Below are 14,128 nucleotides of genomic sequence, written 5' to 3'. Positions count from 1 at the left end.
ATAGTTCACATGAAATCAGATGTGATTGGTTTCACATACTCAGTCCATTTGGACCAGATCTTATAAAAGTTTTATTTCTCAACCTTGAGGGAGGAAGAGATCTTCTCCATAACATAGATCTCGTAGATCAGGGATATTCAACTGGCGGCCCGCGGGCCACTTGCAGCCCGCCAGGAGCTTTTATGTGGCCCCTGGTCATATTTAAAAAAAGGGGGGGAAGTAGTTAGTGTTGTCCCGATTGATCGGCCGCCCGATCGATTGTTTTGCTGATATAATGCACAGATGAGTCATAAATAAAGGAGCTTATGGTTAATATTTTGGTTGCTTATTTATAACATCAAACTGGCTACTATGGACTGAAATGCTTAATATAATATTTAAATAAGGAAATCTTGGTGGAAAGTGGTGCTTTGTCATTATGGCGTGTTTTATTAAAAGTAGGTCAATATCAACTTCATTAAGTTTGCACAATACATGGTTTCAAAATGAACTTGCATTTAAAATAATATTTCTTTATCTGAATATTATATTTAACATTCACAATGACTAAATCTGGAAACAATTAATACATAATGAATATATAAACTAGACAGATATATTCTCCTGCTCATTCCTGTGCACAAATTTATTATATATACATAAATCTTCGTCTTTGAATGCAAAATACATTTTGAAACCCCCAAATTTTCCGCCTGCGCGTTTTGTGCGCACACGCAGTGTGGCCCCCTCCATACAGTCCTTTTGCAGATGTGGCCCCCTGAATAATCTAGTTGAAGACCCCTGTCGTAGATGATCCCAATCCAGTCGTTGATAGTGGGGGGTTCTACTTTTAACCATTTCCTTGTAACACATTTCTTACTGACTGCCAACAGTATAATCAGCAGTTTTTTGTCTTTTACATTCCACGTTTCGAACATTATGTCTCCCAAAAATAACGTTTCACAATTCAATGGCATGTTCACATTAAATATATTTTCCACATCAATCTGTATCTCCTTCCAAAAAGGTCTTATAGCTGCACTCCCAAAAAATATGGAAGTGGTTTTAGACTTTAGACCCACATAGTCTCCAACAGGCATCCCCGATATCTGCCCGATATCTTTGTGCTACAACCTTTTCATGACACAATTGGTTTGAGATATATGGAAACAAAACAAATCCTTATCAGCTGTCATTTCCTCACCGGTTCTTCTGACCAACTTTTAAAGAGTGGATTTCATCTGCTTCTCTCTCGCTGCTGCAGAGATTGCTGTTCTCCTGCCACACGAGGACACTTCACCTGCTGCCCGAGCATCTTCATCCCGGCTCGTACCGGAACCGACATTCAGAGATGGAGGGTCACATGACGCTCTTCTCCGTGCTTCTCTACATCACCGTTGCAGCCTCAGGTAAGTCCAGCAGATTATACTCATTTTTTGTTTTTCTTTTAGCTTTTTTTTTTATCTGAAGTTACAGACTTTTCTGCTTATAGTCTATGCAGAATTTCTGAAAATGTGCTTATTTAAAGTGTGAATATTTACAATATACAACATTTCTAGGGGTATTAAGGGGTGCTGGATCCAAATCTGCTGTATATGAAGCTCAAAAATGTCCCAAAATGCCTCAAAATTGAGAAATCCAACATGGCCGCCAGGCTGAAATCTATTTTTCAGTATATCTTTTTGACTAAACAAGGTACAAACATGAATTAAATGTACTTTTGTAAGTTTTCCTACATGACAACCTCTTTATCACTAATGACCACCTTTTTCTCTAGACTTGTGCTAATTATTGACACTTGATCTAAATCAGGACAGGATGTTAAATTCCCATGTGTGAAAACCTGTGAACATTTAATTCAAGTTCGTAACTTTTTGTACATTTGTTTGTACATTTGACCTCAAAACAAAATACAAAGTAAGTAAAAGTACCTAATAACAATAATAATAACTGAGTAATTATTCATAGTTAAAAACAACTTTTTTTGCAATATCTAAGCAGTTTCTTCACATTACATCTCAATTCTGAATATGGCATCGAATTGCCCATGTAGGAAAACTTACAAAAATACATTTAATTCATGTTTGTACCTTGTTTAGTCAAAAAGATGAAAAATAGATTTCAGCCTGGCAGTGCAACATGCATCCATGTTGGATTTCTCAATTTCGAGGAATTTTGGGACATTTTTGAGCTTCATATACAGCAGCAGTGGCGATTTTGGTCTGTAAATTTTGGTGGGGCCATGCTGGAAAATCTTATGCAATCAGTATCAAGTGAGAGAAGGGACCACAGCACCTTTGACCACAAAATTGAAGCTGAATAATGCCATCATCACACAAACAGTGCCAATCTAACGACATATATTATCATATCAATAGCGCTACCAAATGGGCACTGTTCAAGAGCTCATATCAAATACTTAAGATCGAAACAGCAACGTGACAACAATAAAAACACAATGCACAAGCACGACCGTGCACGAGCATGGCGTGTACGGCGCACATGCAATACACAGCAATTAATAAAGCCACCACAGAGAGTATACCACAGCCAAACAGCCATTTCAGCACCACAAACAGCTCCATCAGCGTCGGGGAGCCCACGTGAGGTTGTGTCCCCCCACACCCACACCCACACATGTATCACCAGTTGCGCATTACACAAAGTCCACTATAATTCAAAGAATATAAGTACATGGTCAGTTCCACTATAAAAATCTGTTAGACTCACCGGAACTCACAAGGAAAGCAGTAGAGCGCCTTTTTTGACGAGCTCCCGGTTAACCAGAGTTTCCTTTGAACCATTCCTTATTAAATGTCCTCGTTTTGTCTTTTCCGGCTTGACAAATGGTTAAATCATCCGGTCGATGTGGTCCCAAACGTTTTATTTCCAACTTCTGCTCAATTGATAAAGTGCTAAATCGCACACTCACCAAATAATCAACTTCATTCAAATAGAAAGAATGAAACGTCACCTATCAATCAAAGTACGTAGCCGGCGTAAGGCGCGCGTCGCCGCGTAACCTACGGCGTAGGTTACGTAACCCTCGGCGTAGGCTCTGCGTTGGTGTAACGCAGAACCATAAATCAGCCTTTATTCTGGCGCGGTTTGAAAAAGACAAGCGGGTGATTATGTACATTCACTGAGTGAATATTATGAAAGTAAAATATATATTTCTCGCTAGAAATAGTTTTTTTTTTATTCAGTCCGCAAATGACGGCGAAAAGCATTCTGGGAAATTCTGGGAACAGCCAATCACAGAGTGAGCTGTTTGACCGCCGTCTGCTTCAATTCAGAGCAGCCAATGAGAGGCGCTCTGGGGCCCTGAGCTCGCGGCCCCACTGTCCAAGCTAGTGTGTGCGCTGTACACGCGCACGCGCGCGCAGCAGTTCACCAGTAACAACATTACAGGCAGAGGGGCCAGCTCCGCTGAGCCCCACCGAGCGGAAACAGAGGAGGCTGGATCAGGCAGGGCGAACTATTTACACACAGTTACACTACAAAAAGTGTCAGCAGATCAAATTAAGTTGCATCAAATGAAAACTGCGGACATTTCATTGGAGACAAATTTATTATGAACTTATGTTTAATGACACATAATCTTCCCCTGCGCAGCTGCGCACTCTGGTGGGGCCGTGCCCCACCGGCCCCTAATGCAAAGACGCCACTGTACAGCAGATTTGGATCCAGCACCCCTTAATACCCCTAGAAATGTTGTCAGTTATAAATATTTGCAAAATGCCATCGGGTTCTGATTTTGTGAAAATTGACCCTGTCTATTAAGCCTTGCTTTTATTGAAAGACAGCAGGTTTCAGGGCCTGTATATTTAGAAGATTTCCTACCTCGGGGGGATAGTTCTGTCAAACCGCAGTCGGAGCCAGATAAGGATCTTTCCCTGTCTTGAGCTCTGACGTCATTTCACATTATCTAGGAATGAAAGAGCACGTTACGCTCTAGTGGGTTTCTCTTTTGTCTGCAGAGAGAAGTTATGCACATATATCCCTGCAGAAAGTGAAATATTGTTCCACTGGAGTTGAAAGATGAGGATGATATCACACAAAAAGACTCTTGAACCCACCTGGGAAGCATTTGTGTATTTATATTTTGAGCCCTAATAGTTAAAGTAGTGCTGGGCGGTATAGCGGTTCATACCGAATACCGAGTGTTTATTTTTCTTATGATATGAATTTTTCATATACCGAAATACCGGTGAGTATGTACAGTAGCGTACACAACGTTGGGAACGCCGCATGGCGCTACGTTCTGCCCACGCGGCGGAACGTAGCGCCGCTGGACACTGTTTGTGAGGGGACTGTTTAGCAGTAGTGATGCACCGATTGTTCGGTAACCGAAATTGTTCGGCCGAAAATGGCAAAAAAAACACTTTCGGTGTTTGTTGGAATAAGTGGGGAAAAAAACCGAACAATTAATAACGGCGTTGTAATATAAGGAAATAAACTGGCCGCTCCCGTACCGGTTGCACCACAAACATAAATCATTAGCCAACCAAAAAGTAACCACATAAGAATTTTACCAACATTCACCAGGAGGTGGAACCAAAACAACATAATGCTGGAAATTAAAACATGTTCAGTTTTTTATGTTCAATAAATATTTTCTACCTTGTAATTTTGTAAAAGATCAGTCAGACAACACTTAAAGTCTTTAAGTGTTGTCTGACTGATTCTCTCACTTCATTAGAATCAGAAGTGCCGGCCATGCAAACCTGTATTTATACTAGTTTGGACATTAATGTTTTTCTACAATATTTCCTCCTCATCACAGTAAAATAGGCCATTCTAAGCCAATTTACTGCAGCAATTCCTTTCCAAATCATTAGAAAATGTGGTTAACACCCAGTTGTGCATGAAAAAAAAAAATACCGTGATATACCGTGAAACCGATATAATTTTGAAAAATACTGTGATATAAATTTTTGGTCATACCGCCCAGCACTAAGTTAAAGGATCTTTTCTTTAAATTGGGGGCACACGACACAAGAAAACATGTGGATGCTGATAGATTTTTATGTCATCCCGTGTGGCCACTGCAGACGGCCGGTCGCCCGTAACAAATTAAAACCTGTAATCCCTACAAGGTGGTAAACGGATCAGAACCTGTCGCCGTCCCCTCAAGCCGTAATCCAGCTGCATGCTCTTAACGGTGCTCTGCAGTGCTGCTGCTGGGCGTTTGTGCTTCTCCTCCCTAAAATACATTGATGAAAAGTACGTGAACGATTATATTTCTTAGAAAAAACACAAAGTTTCATGTCAGAAGTGCATTAGGCAAAAAAAATAAAAAATGTCACAAATAAATTATTCAGTGTTTTCAACTCTGTCAGTGTTACATTTGACACTTTTAGGCAAACTGCATTTGGTTAGACTAATTCTGTGCATGTTTAAAGTTTAAAAATAAGCACTTTTTCTGTGACAAGTGCTCTTAAAAGTTAACTTCTGAATGTGAGGCACAATTTCTCTCAATCTGCAAATGTTATAAGTAGAAACAGAATTCACCCTGCTGCTATTTAATGCAGTTTTTGCCATTAAGCTTTAATTTATCAACCTCTGCTCGGAGGCGAAGCAAACACTTTAGTTAAAATAACATTTCTACACCCTCCAAGTCTACAAATATACGACAGAAAATAAATAATACACTTTTCAATAAGGGAAAATGGCCCTGCCAAGCATATGTTAAGATTATGTGCAACAATAAGAAACTAAAGAACAAGCCCATTACTGATTCAGGCTTCAGAACTGACCTGCTGTATGACCAATCACAATAAGTACTAAGCATCCTCTCATCAGGAGGGGTATTTTGGCCAACTGGCGGACCACGGACTGTCTGCTAGTGGAGTCTTTAAGAAGCTCTTTAGCTTAACTTTAAATGTTGTATAATGATTATCAGTAGGCCTGTGTTGAAAAAATTGATTTTCCAATTCTAAATCGATTCTCATAATAATTCCTAAAAATCGATTTGTATGTCTAAATATCGATTTTTTTTTTCATCATTACATTACAACTTTTTTCTATTTTTTAGTTTATGCCCAGAAAATTATGCCCCTGTCTCTTTAAAAGTGCAATAACCACTAATACTTCACGTATTTTTGGAAATATTTGTAAATATTTTGTAAATATTATCCGTTTATTTGGTGTTTAATACTTTTTTTTTCTCTCTTGTACATACTCTTTTTCTACTACTTTTTATATTGCTCTTTTTTATTATTTAACTATTTATGGTTATTTCTATTTTACATTTTTTGTATAAAGCATGTGTGTGTTTTGGCCGCTGCACGACTGAATTTCTCCTCTGGGAGATCAATAAAGTCTATTCTATTCTAAAAAGGAATGTTTTGTTGGACACGAGAATAACTGGTGCCATGTTTTTGCCTTTAAATATGTTTAAAGGTATAAAAACATTAAAGTTTTCAGTTATAATTGCATAAATTGTCTATATTTCATTACTTTATATACTGTCTTGGGGTTACATTTGCATAAAATGCTAAAAACCAAATTCTCAAAAATAAAAAAACTAAATAGACCGAAAATGGGAAAAATTAAAACGGAATGTGGGAAAAAAATATAAGCGATTTCATGCGTTTGCTGCCCTGGATCTGTTTGATAATTCTGACCCACACGATGTTTCTGAAAGCAGTTCTATCAGCATTCTGGGAGCTGATTGGTCCTTACAGCATCATTAGCTGCAATACTTGCTGTTTAATCTCAATATAATACTAGTATTTGCCATGTTGTGCCATGTTTTTTGCCTTTAAATATGTTTAAAGGTATAAAGGTTTTCAGTTATAATTGCATAAATTGTCCATATTTCATTATCATCATTTCTTTATATACTGTCTTGGGATTAAATTAGCATAAAATGCTAAAAACTGCCAATACTTACTGTTGAATCTCAATATAATACTAGTATTAATGTATTAAAGTATTAAATGTTGCAGAACTACAGTCATATAATTCATGCAACAGCTCAAAAAACTGTTTTAATAACACTAACCCAAATTGATATCAGGATCGAATCAAATCGTGATAATGGATTCTGAATCTTAAGAATCGGAATCGAATCGATTCTTGACATTTGAATGGATGCCCAGCCCTAATTATCAGTATTTGTTTTCATTTCTCTCTCCTGCAGCAGCTTGAGCAGAAAGCCCAGAGGGAGCTGTGTTACTGCTCTCTGCAGCTTCTCTGACCCCGTGCACTCAATATTTCAAGCATTATTTAAAACATCGCCGCGACATGCACGACTTCCTGTGTCTCGCATATTGTGTATTCGTCATTTTTTATATTTGTCCAATATTGTCATATGAATTAGTCATATTCTCTGACATTGTCTCCTGGGCTTTGGACTGCATTTCTGTTGAACAAATCAGGCACAAACATGAGGTGTGACACAGACTCCGGCACACAGAACGCTCCAACGAGACGGCGGATTCCCAGACTGGTGCTGAATATAGAGATGTGAGGAAGAAGAAAAAAGAGAAAGAGAAGTGTCAGAAGCATGTTTTTTGAGCTCTGTTTATTTGATGGGATGCTGGTCAGCTTCCAGCGGCTCCTGGAGCAGATATGATGGGAAATCAACTCAGGAGAAGAAGTAAACACAGAAAAGGTGAAAGTAAATCAAAAATAGCCTGCAGCCCACCACAAATCCCATGACATGCTCGGCCAGAAACCGGTGCTATATTGCGTTGTGCTTGAGCCGAGTGGCACTTTAGCTTTATTTAATCTTTTTGTTTGACCGCCCGGTCAGATTCTTCTCATGAGATTTCTGCAATCTCCCAATAATAGTAAAGCACATATATAGTCTAATAGTCTAAAGCACAGTTGAACAGGCCTTTTTGGTTTTGCTTTAGCAGGTTGGCTGAACTGCACTGTTGCACAATTAAAATGTGGAAATTATAATCAAATATTATAATATCGACCGACCTGGTTAAATAAAGGCAAAATAAAAAAAAATAAAAAATCTCTTGTGCACAGGTGACTATGAACTCACAGTAATTTTTAAGATCTCCCAAGCTGTTAACGGACATAATATGTTACTAGGGCTGGGCGATATGGACCAAAAGTCATATCTCGATATTTTCTAGCTAAATGGTGATACTCGATATATATCGATATTTTTTCTGTGCCATAATTGGGGTTTCCCCCAAAGCATTATAGCATAGCATCTCTGTTAGCATCTCTGTTAGCATATCTGTTAGCATCTCTGTTAGCTTCATTTTTTTCTGAGGCAAACCCTTAAAAAAACAGTCAGTTTTAATACAAAGCCTCGTGCCAAATGTCACACAGGTTCCTTTATTAACAGAGGTCTGCACAATATCGAAATGTATAAAACAAATGAAATAAAAATAAACTGCCTGCATATATAGAATAAAAATGGTTCTTGAATAAAATAAAACAAATATCTTTCCTGCATAACAATTACATTAAAATACACTGTGCAATTAATACAATGTAGACAGTAACAGGCAGACTTTTCCACTGAGGTTGACAGTTGTGCAAATAACAAAACATTTGTGCAAATCTCAAATAAAACATTCAAGTCAATTTGTCACAAAATAAGCTATATCAAAATAATTTTTTTTTTTATTTTTTTTTTAATAATTGATATAAAGGATATTGTCTCGTACCATATCGCGTTTGAAAATATATCGATATATATTAAAATCTCGATATATCGCCCAGTCCGATCTCTTGTGCAGGGTGACTATGAACTCACAGTAATATTTAAGATCTCCCAAGCGGTTAACGGACATATGTTACTAGGGCTGGGCGATTTTGGACAAAAATAAAATCCCGATTTTTTTTTCTTTCTCTGAAAACCCGATTTCCGATTTCGATTTCGATTTCGATTTTTTTGGTAAAACTACAAAAGACAATGGAATAAATAGTTTCAAATATTTTATCTTTATTTTTAAAGAAAAATAGCAAACAAATTTCCCTATTGGGAATGAATGAGCTGTTATAACATGATTTTACACATATAGACATGTAGCTGAGTAGCTGTGCGGGCAGATAGTGCAGATTTCATTTCATGTCATTTATTTATTTAGCACAAATCTTTTTTACAAACAGTGCATGGAGGGAACGAAGCCCAAAGGGCTTGTACAGAGTTCCACTCCCATCAACAACTGTGATGAAGTAATAAAGATAATGTACAACAAATTTAAAAAAATTATAAATAGAGAACATGGATACAATGTCTGGATTACATTAACGATTAAAGAAGGTTAAGACAGAATAAGATGTTTTTTTAATAACTTTCTGAAGGAGGTAAAAGTTAACGTTGACTTCAGCGACACATTCAAGTCATTCCAGAGTTTTGGATCTAAATGTTAATATTAAATTGATGACCAGATGTTCGACAGAAGGGTAAATCAAGATCGCCACTGTGTCTAGTTGGATATGAATTAAAATCAGATGAAAAAGTAAAAAAACTGCTGGAAAGTGACAGAAAGATGTTGTTTTCTATTGATAAACTTATGCACAAACAAGCATGAGTGAAAAACATTAAGTTTATGAATGGAGAATGACATTCATTAGACTGACCTTCCACATCCACAGAACTGTCAAAGGAGACCACTAAACTTACTATAAATTAACATTGAAGTTACACTCATATGTGTATTATCAAGCAATTATTTCAATATTCCTTTGACCACATTATCTTTTAATGGCCGTACTTATGAAGTAACCGATCATACTGATCGCATCGCCCACTGATCACTTATGCACTTTTCCCGTGTTTAAACATCACGAAATCCCACTTAAGCAGGTAATAAACACTATTTATTACCTATTGCAGCACACATAATGTATTAAATCAGTCAGACCCAATGATTAATTAATGTAAATAGCAGTTGCTTGGTTTGAAAAAGATCTAAGGAGTTATCGTAAAACTGTGTTGCATTAAAACAGTTTAACATTAAAAGTGGACATACTTCTGGACATTGACCCCTGAATCAAATAAAACACGTGTCGCTGCAGGTCTTAAGTTAGTGTCGATGGTTTTTCTTGTAAATAATTATTAGTAACATATTATGTCCGTTAAGAGCTTGGGAGATCTTAAACATTACTGTGAGTTCATAGTCACCTGTGCACAAGAGATATTATAATATTTTATTATAATTTCCACATTTTAATTGTGCAACAGTGAAGTTCAGCCAACTTGCTAAAGCAAAACCAAAAAGGCCTGTTCAACTGCGCTTTAGACTTTATTGGGAGATTGCAGAAATCTCATGAGAAGAATCTGACCGATATGTGAAACCTTTAACAATATATATATATATATATATATATATATATATATATATATATATATATATTGCTAAACAATGAGCTAGGACAATAAGAACGTGGTGTAAAAGGCCTAAATGGCTGAAACTCACTTTGTGTGTGTTTTGGGGTGGGGAGGATTTGAAAAATCATTGAATAATCCCCCTGCGGTTTCAAATTTTTCCTTCAAATGCTGATCTCTGGTCGTAACGAATGCCCCACACGTACTGAAGACGGTGCAGATCAGAGCTTGATGCCTCACGTTCCCGGGGCTTATCAATGGACTGATGCACTGTTGCATTGTTCTAATAATATTACCCATTTTCAGTACTCGAGTTGTAAAAAACAATCAGGGGGGATGGTGGATTTTATCATATGGAGACAGATAATTTGTGCTGATTACAATTAATATAATATATTACAAATAATAGCAGTGACCAAAACACCTGCAGAAATACTGCAGGAATGACATAGCAGCAGTTAAATGCAGCCTTCTGTAAGCTTTAAATATCCACTGGGCTTACATCAAATACATCAAAACACAACAATAAAAAACACTTTTCTGAACTTATCAATATGACTCTGTCCTTCACAGGATAAGTAACATGGATCACTGCAAAAACTCACAATCTTAACAAGAATATTTGTCTTATTTCTAGTTAAAATGTCTCATTTTAGTAAAAAAAATCTCATTGCACTTAAAACAAGACTCATCACTGGAAAAAACTACAATTTTCACCTGTTTCAAGTAGATTTTCACTTGAAATAAGTCGAAATGTCGAGAAAAAAAAGTTGAAATGTTGAGAAAAAAGTCGAAATGTCGAGATTAAAAAAGAAAGGAAAAGGGAAGAAAAAAAGAAAAAAAGAGAAAAATCAGAAAAATAACACCAGAAAAATAACTTATTTGACCATTTTCACCTGTTTCAAGTAGATTTTCACTTGAAATAAGTAGAAAAATCTGCCAGTGGAACAAGATTTTTTTGCTTGTAATGAGAAGATAAATCTTTTCCCACTGGCAGATTTTCCTACTTATTTCAAGTGAAAATTTACTTGAAACAGGTATGTTACAACCAAAAACGTAATAATGGCCAATAACGTAATAACTGCCAATAACGTAATAATTTTGGCCATTTCAAATGTAATTAGGCCAATAGTGTAATAATGTGCCAATAATGTAATAAAACTTTTGAGCCAATAACGTAATAACTTTTTGCCGATAATGTAATAAGGCATTACATTATTGGCTGGTTATTACGTTATTGGCCTGGTATTAAAAAATTATTACAAAATTATTACATTATCGGCAAAAAGTGATTACATTATTGACTCAAAAGTTTTATTACATTATTGGCAGTTATTACGTTATTGGCCGTTATTACGTTTTTGGTTGTAACAAGGTGAAAATTGTCAAATAAGTTATTTTTCTGGTGTTATTTTTCTGGTGATGACTCTAAATGTTGAAATAGCAGTAAAACCACATTCATTGATGAAATGACATAAGGGATGGAAAGGGGGGATGGCAGTTTTACAGGGGGGATGATTTGGACCGTTTTTATTTCAGGGGGGGATGCCATCCCCCCTCAACTCCAGTACTGCCCATTTTGCTGCAGCAGAGGCAGAGTCTTAAATGAAACTGTTCAATTTATAGATCTTATACTGGATGTGCTTCACTGATTGGCTCACACGTATTTCTGGGTAAATCGCAGTAAGGCAGCGAGACCAGACTTCTCTCATTTCAGTGCTGGCTGAAAAGGCAAAAGGACCACAATGCAATTAGAAAAACACGGATACATTTAATTGTGAGGTAATTTCTTTATTAGTTCTACTAAATCCATCCCAGACTACACATTTCAAAGCCAGAAATGTCACCCTTTTTTCACGGTTGGCCATGATTGTTAAGTCTTTGTGTCTGAATCACTCGGGCCTCTCCTGCTTGTTTGCGGTTCATCTATATTCTCGGAGCAGACCTCTGCCGGGCTGCAGCAAAACAAACACCAGGCAGGTCTTAGTTTCACCACGCAGCCTCCCCGGGAGGTTAATTGTGGTAAAAAGGTTTCGGGTTTGTTGTGAACATCTTACACGATCCAGCCTTCTGGTTCATCTCTGGGCATCTGTGGTGGAAATTATCCGATTCCCTTTCTGTCTTACTAGAGCATCATTTTGTTAAGGGGATTTACTAAGAATAAGTTTATATGCTTTCATTGCAGAAAAAAAAATATTAAAAATACTATTTTCCCCATACTAAATATTGCTGCAGTGCTTTTATTACATACTGAGCCAGATGTTTTTACATCCTCCACCTAGGGCTGGGCGATATGGACCAAAAGTCGTATCTCGATATTTTCTAGCTGAATGGCGATACTCGATATATATCGATATTTTTTCTGTGCCATAATTGGGGTTTCCCCCAAAGCATTATAGCATAGCATCTCTGTTAGCTTCATTTTTTTCTGAAAAAACTGCCTGCATATATAGAATAAAAATGCTTCTTGAATAAAATAAAACAAATATCCCTTTCCTGCATAACAATTAAATTAAAATACACTGTACAATTAATACAATGTAGACAGTAAAAGGCAGACTTTTCCACTGAGGTTGACAGTTGTGCAAATAACAAAACATTTGTGCAAATCTCAAATGAAACATTCAAGTCAATTTGTCACAATATAAGCTACATCAAAATCATAAAAAAAAAAATAAATAAATAAAAAATAATATTTTTTTTTTAAATCGATATAAACGATATTGTCTCGTACCATATCGCGTTTGAAAATATATCGATATATATTAAAATCTCGATATATCGCCCAGCCCTACCTCCACCCCTCCAAAGGTCCAGTAAAATCAGACTGATGTGCCGTTTCTGACCAGTGGACGGCGTTTGTTTCTTCCTTTGAAGTGTGTTAAAGCGACCAGGGAGATATGATGCATCTGCGCCGGTCTTAAGCCACGTTTACACATAGCCGGGTATTTATATAAACGGATATTTCCCCCTCTACGTTTTGAAAAATATCTTCGTTTACACGAACCGCATAAATATGCTGTTAAGGTGCTATGAGCAGCCAAACCTGCAGGGGGCAGTGTAACGAGAAGCGTAAAGTCATGCTAGCCAATCAGAATCCTGGAAAAAAACGTCAACAAATGACACGTGTGAAGCCTGAATAATATGGTTCCGCGTTAAATCGACGGCGTAGCCTACGTACGGTGCGCTTCGCCGCGTACCCTACGCCGTAGCTCTGCGTTGATGTAACGCAGAACCATAAATCAGCCTTGACTGCAGTTACTTCCAAGATGAACCAGAGTCTTTCGTATGGAGTGACAGAGAAGTGGAGTTACTTTTAAGTGTGACTTTAGAATATAAAACAGGTAAAATACAAGAAAATATTGACGGTGGCCAAACAAATTGTAAACACAGGTCGCACACATGACGCTGGTGACGTTTCTGTTGCATAATGTGACGTTCTGAAGCCTAAATCAACGTTTTCCTCTGTTTAGACGCAAACGTGAAAACGGAGTTTTTGAAAATCTCCACTTTGGCCGGAGTTTTCAGAAATGATCGTTTTTGGTGACTTTGAGCTCCGTTTTCGTGTAAACGAACGGCCAAAACGCATGAAAATGCATCTCTTAGCACATGCATTGAATCAGGAAAGGCTCATTGTAAATTAAAAGAAAACAAACAAACCCCCCCCGCCCCACTGATAAATTGGAAATAATTTTAAAAAGAAGGGCTAGACCAGGGGTTCCCAAACTTTTTTTGCCAGGCCCCCCTTTTGTACATAACAGAATTTTCGAGCCCCCCCCCGACCCCAACACAGACACATCTTTTGCATTCAAATGCGACTGCAATTTATTTCATATTTTG

General features: G+C 37.2%; 1 protein-coding gene across 1 annotated transcript in view; it reads left to right on the top strand.

Annotated features, from left to right (window-relative positions):
• The first annotated feature begins 1,285 nt into the window (after nucleotides 1–1,285).
• eng (endoglin) overlaps nucleotides 1,286–14,128 on the top strand; it is a 117,650-nt gene continuing 104,807 nt past the window's right edge. Inside the window, exon 1 of the mRNA XM_061733575.1 lies at nucleotides 1,286–1,388. Coding sequence (XP_061589559.1) covers nucleotides 1,331–1,388 — 58 coding nt within the window. The 5' untranslated portion in view covers nucleotides 1,286–1,330. The remainder of the gene's footprint in view (nucleotides 1,389–14,128) is intronic.

Source organism: Cololabis saira, chromosome 11 (genome assembly GCF_033807715.1).
Source record: "Cololabis saira isolate AMF1-May2022 chromosome 11, fColSai1.1, whole genome shotgun sequence".
Taxonomy (NCBI): domain Eukaryota; kingdom Metazoa; phylum Chordata; class Actinopteri; order Beloniformes; family Belonidae; genus Cololabis; species Cololabis saira.
Note: the sequence above shows the minus strand (reverse complement) of the source record. Positions and strands in the feature narration are given on the sequence as shown.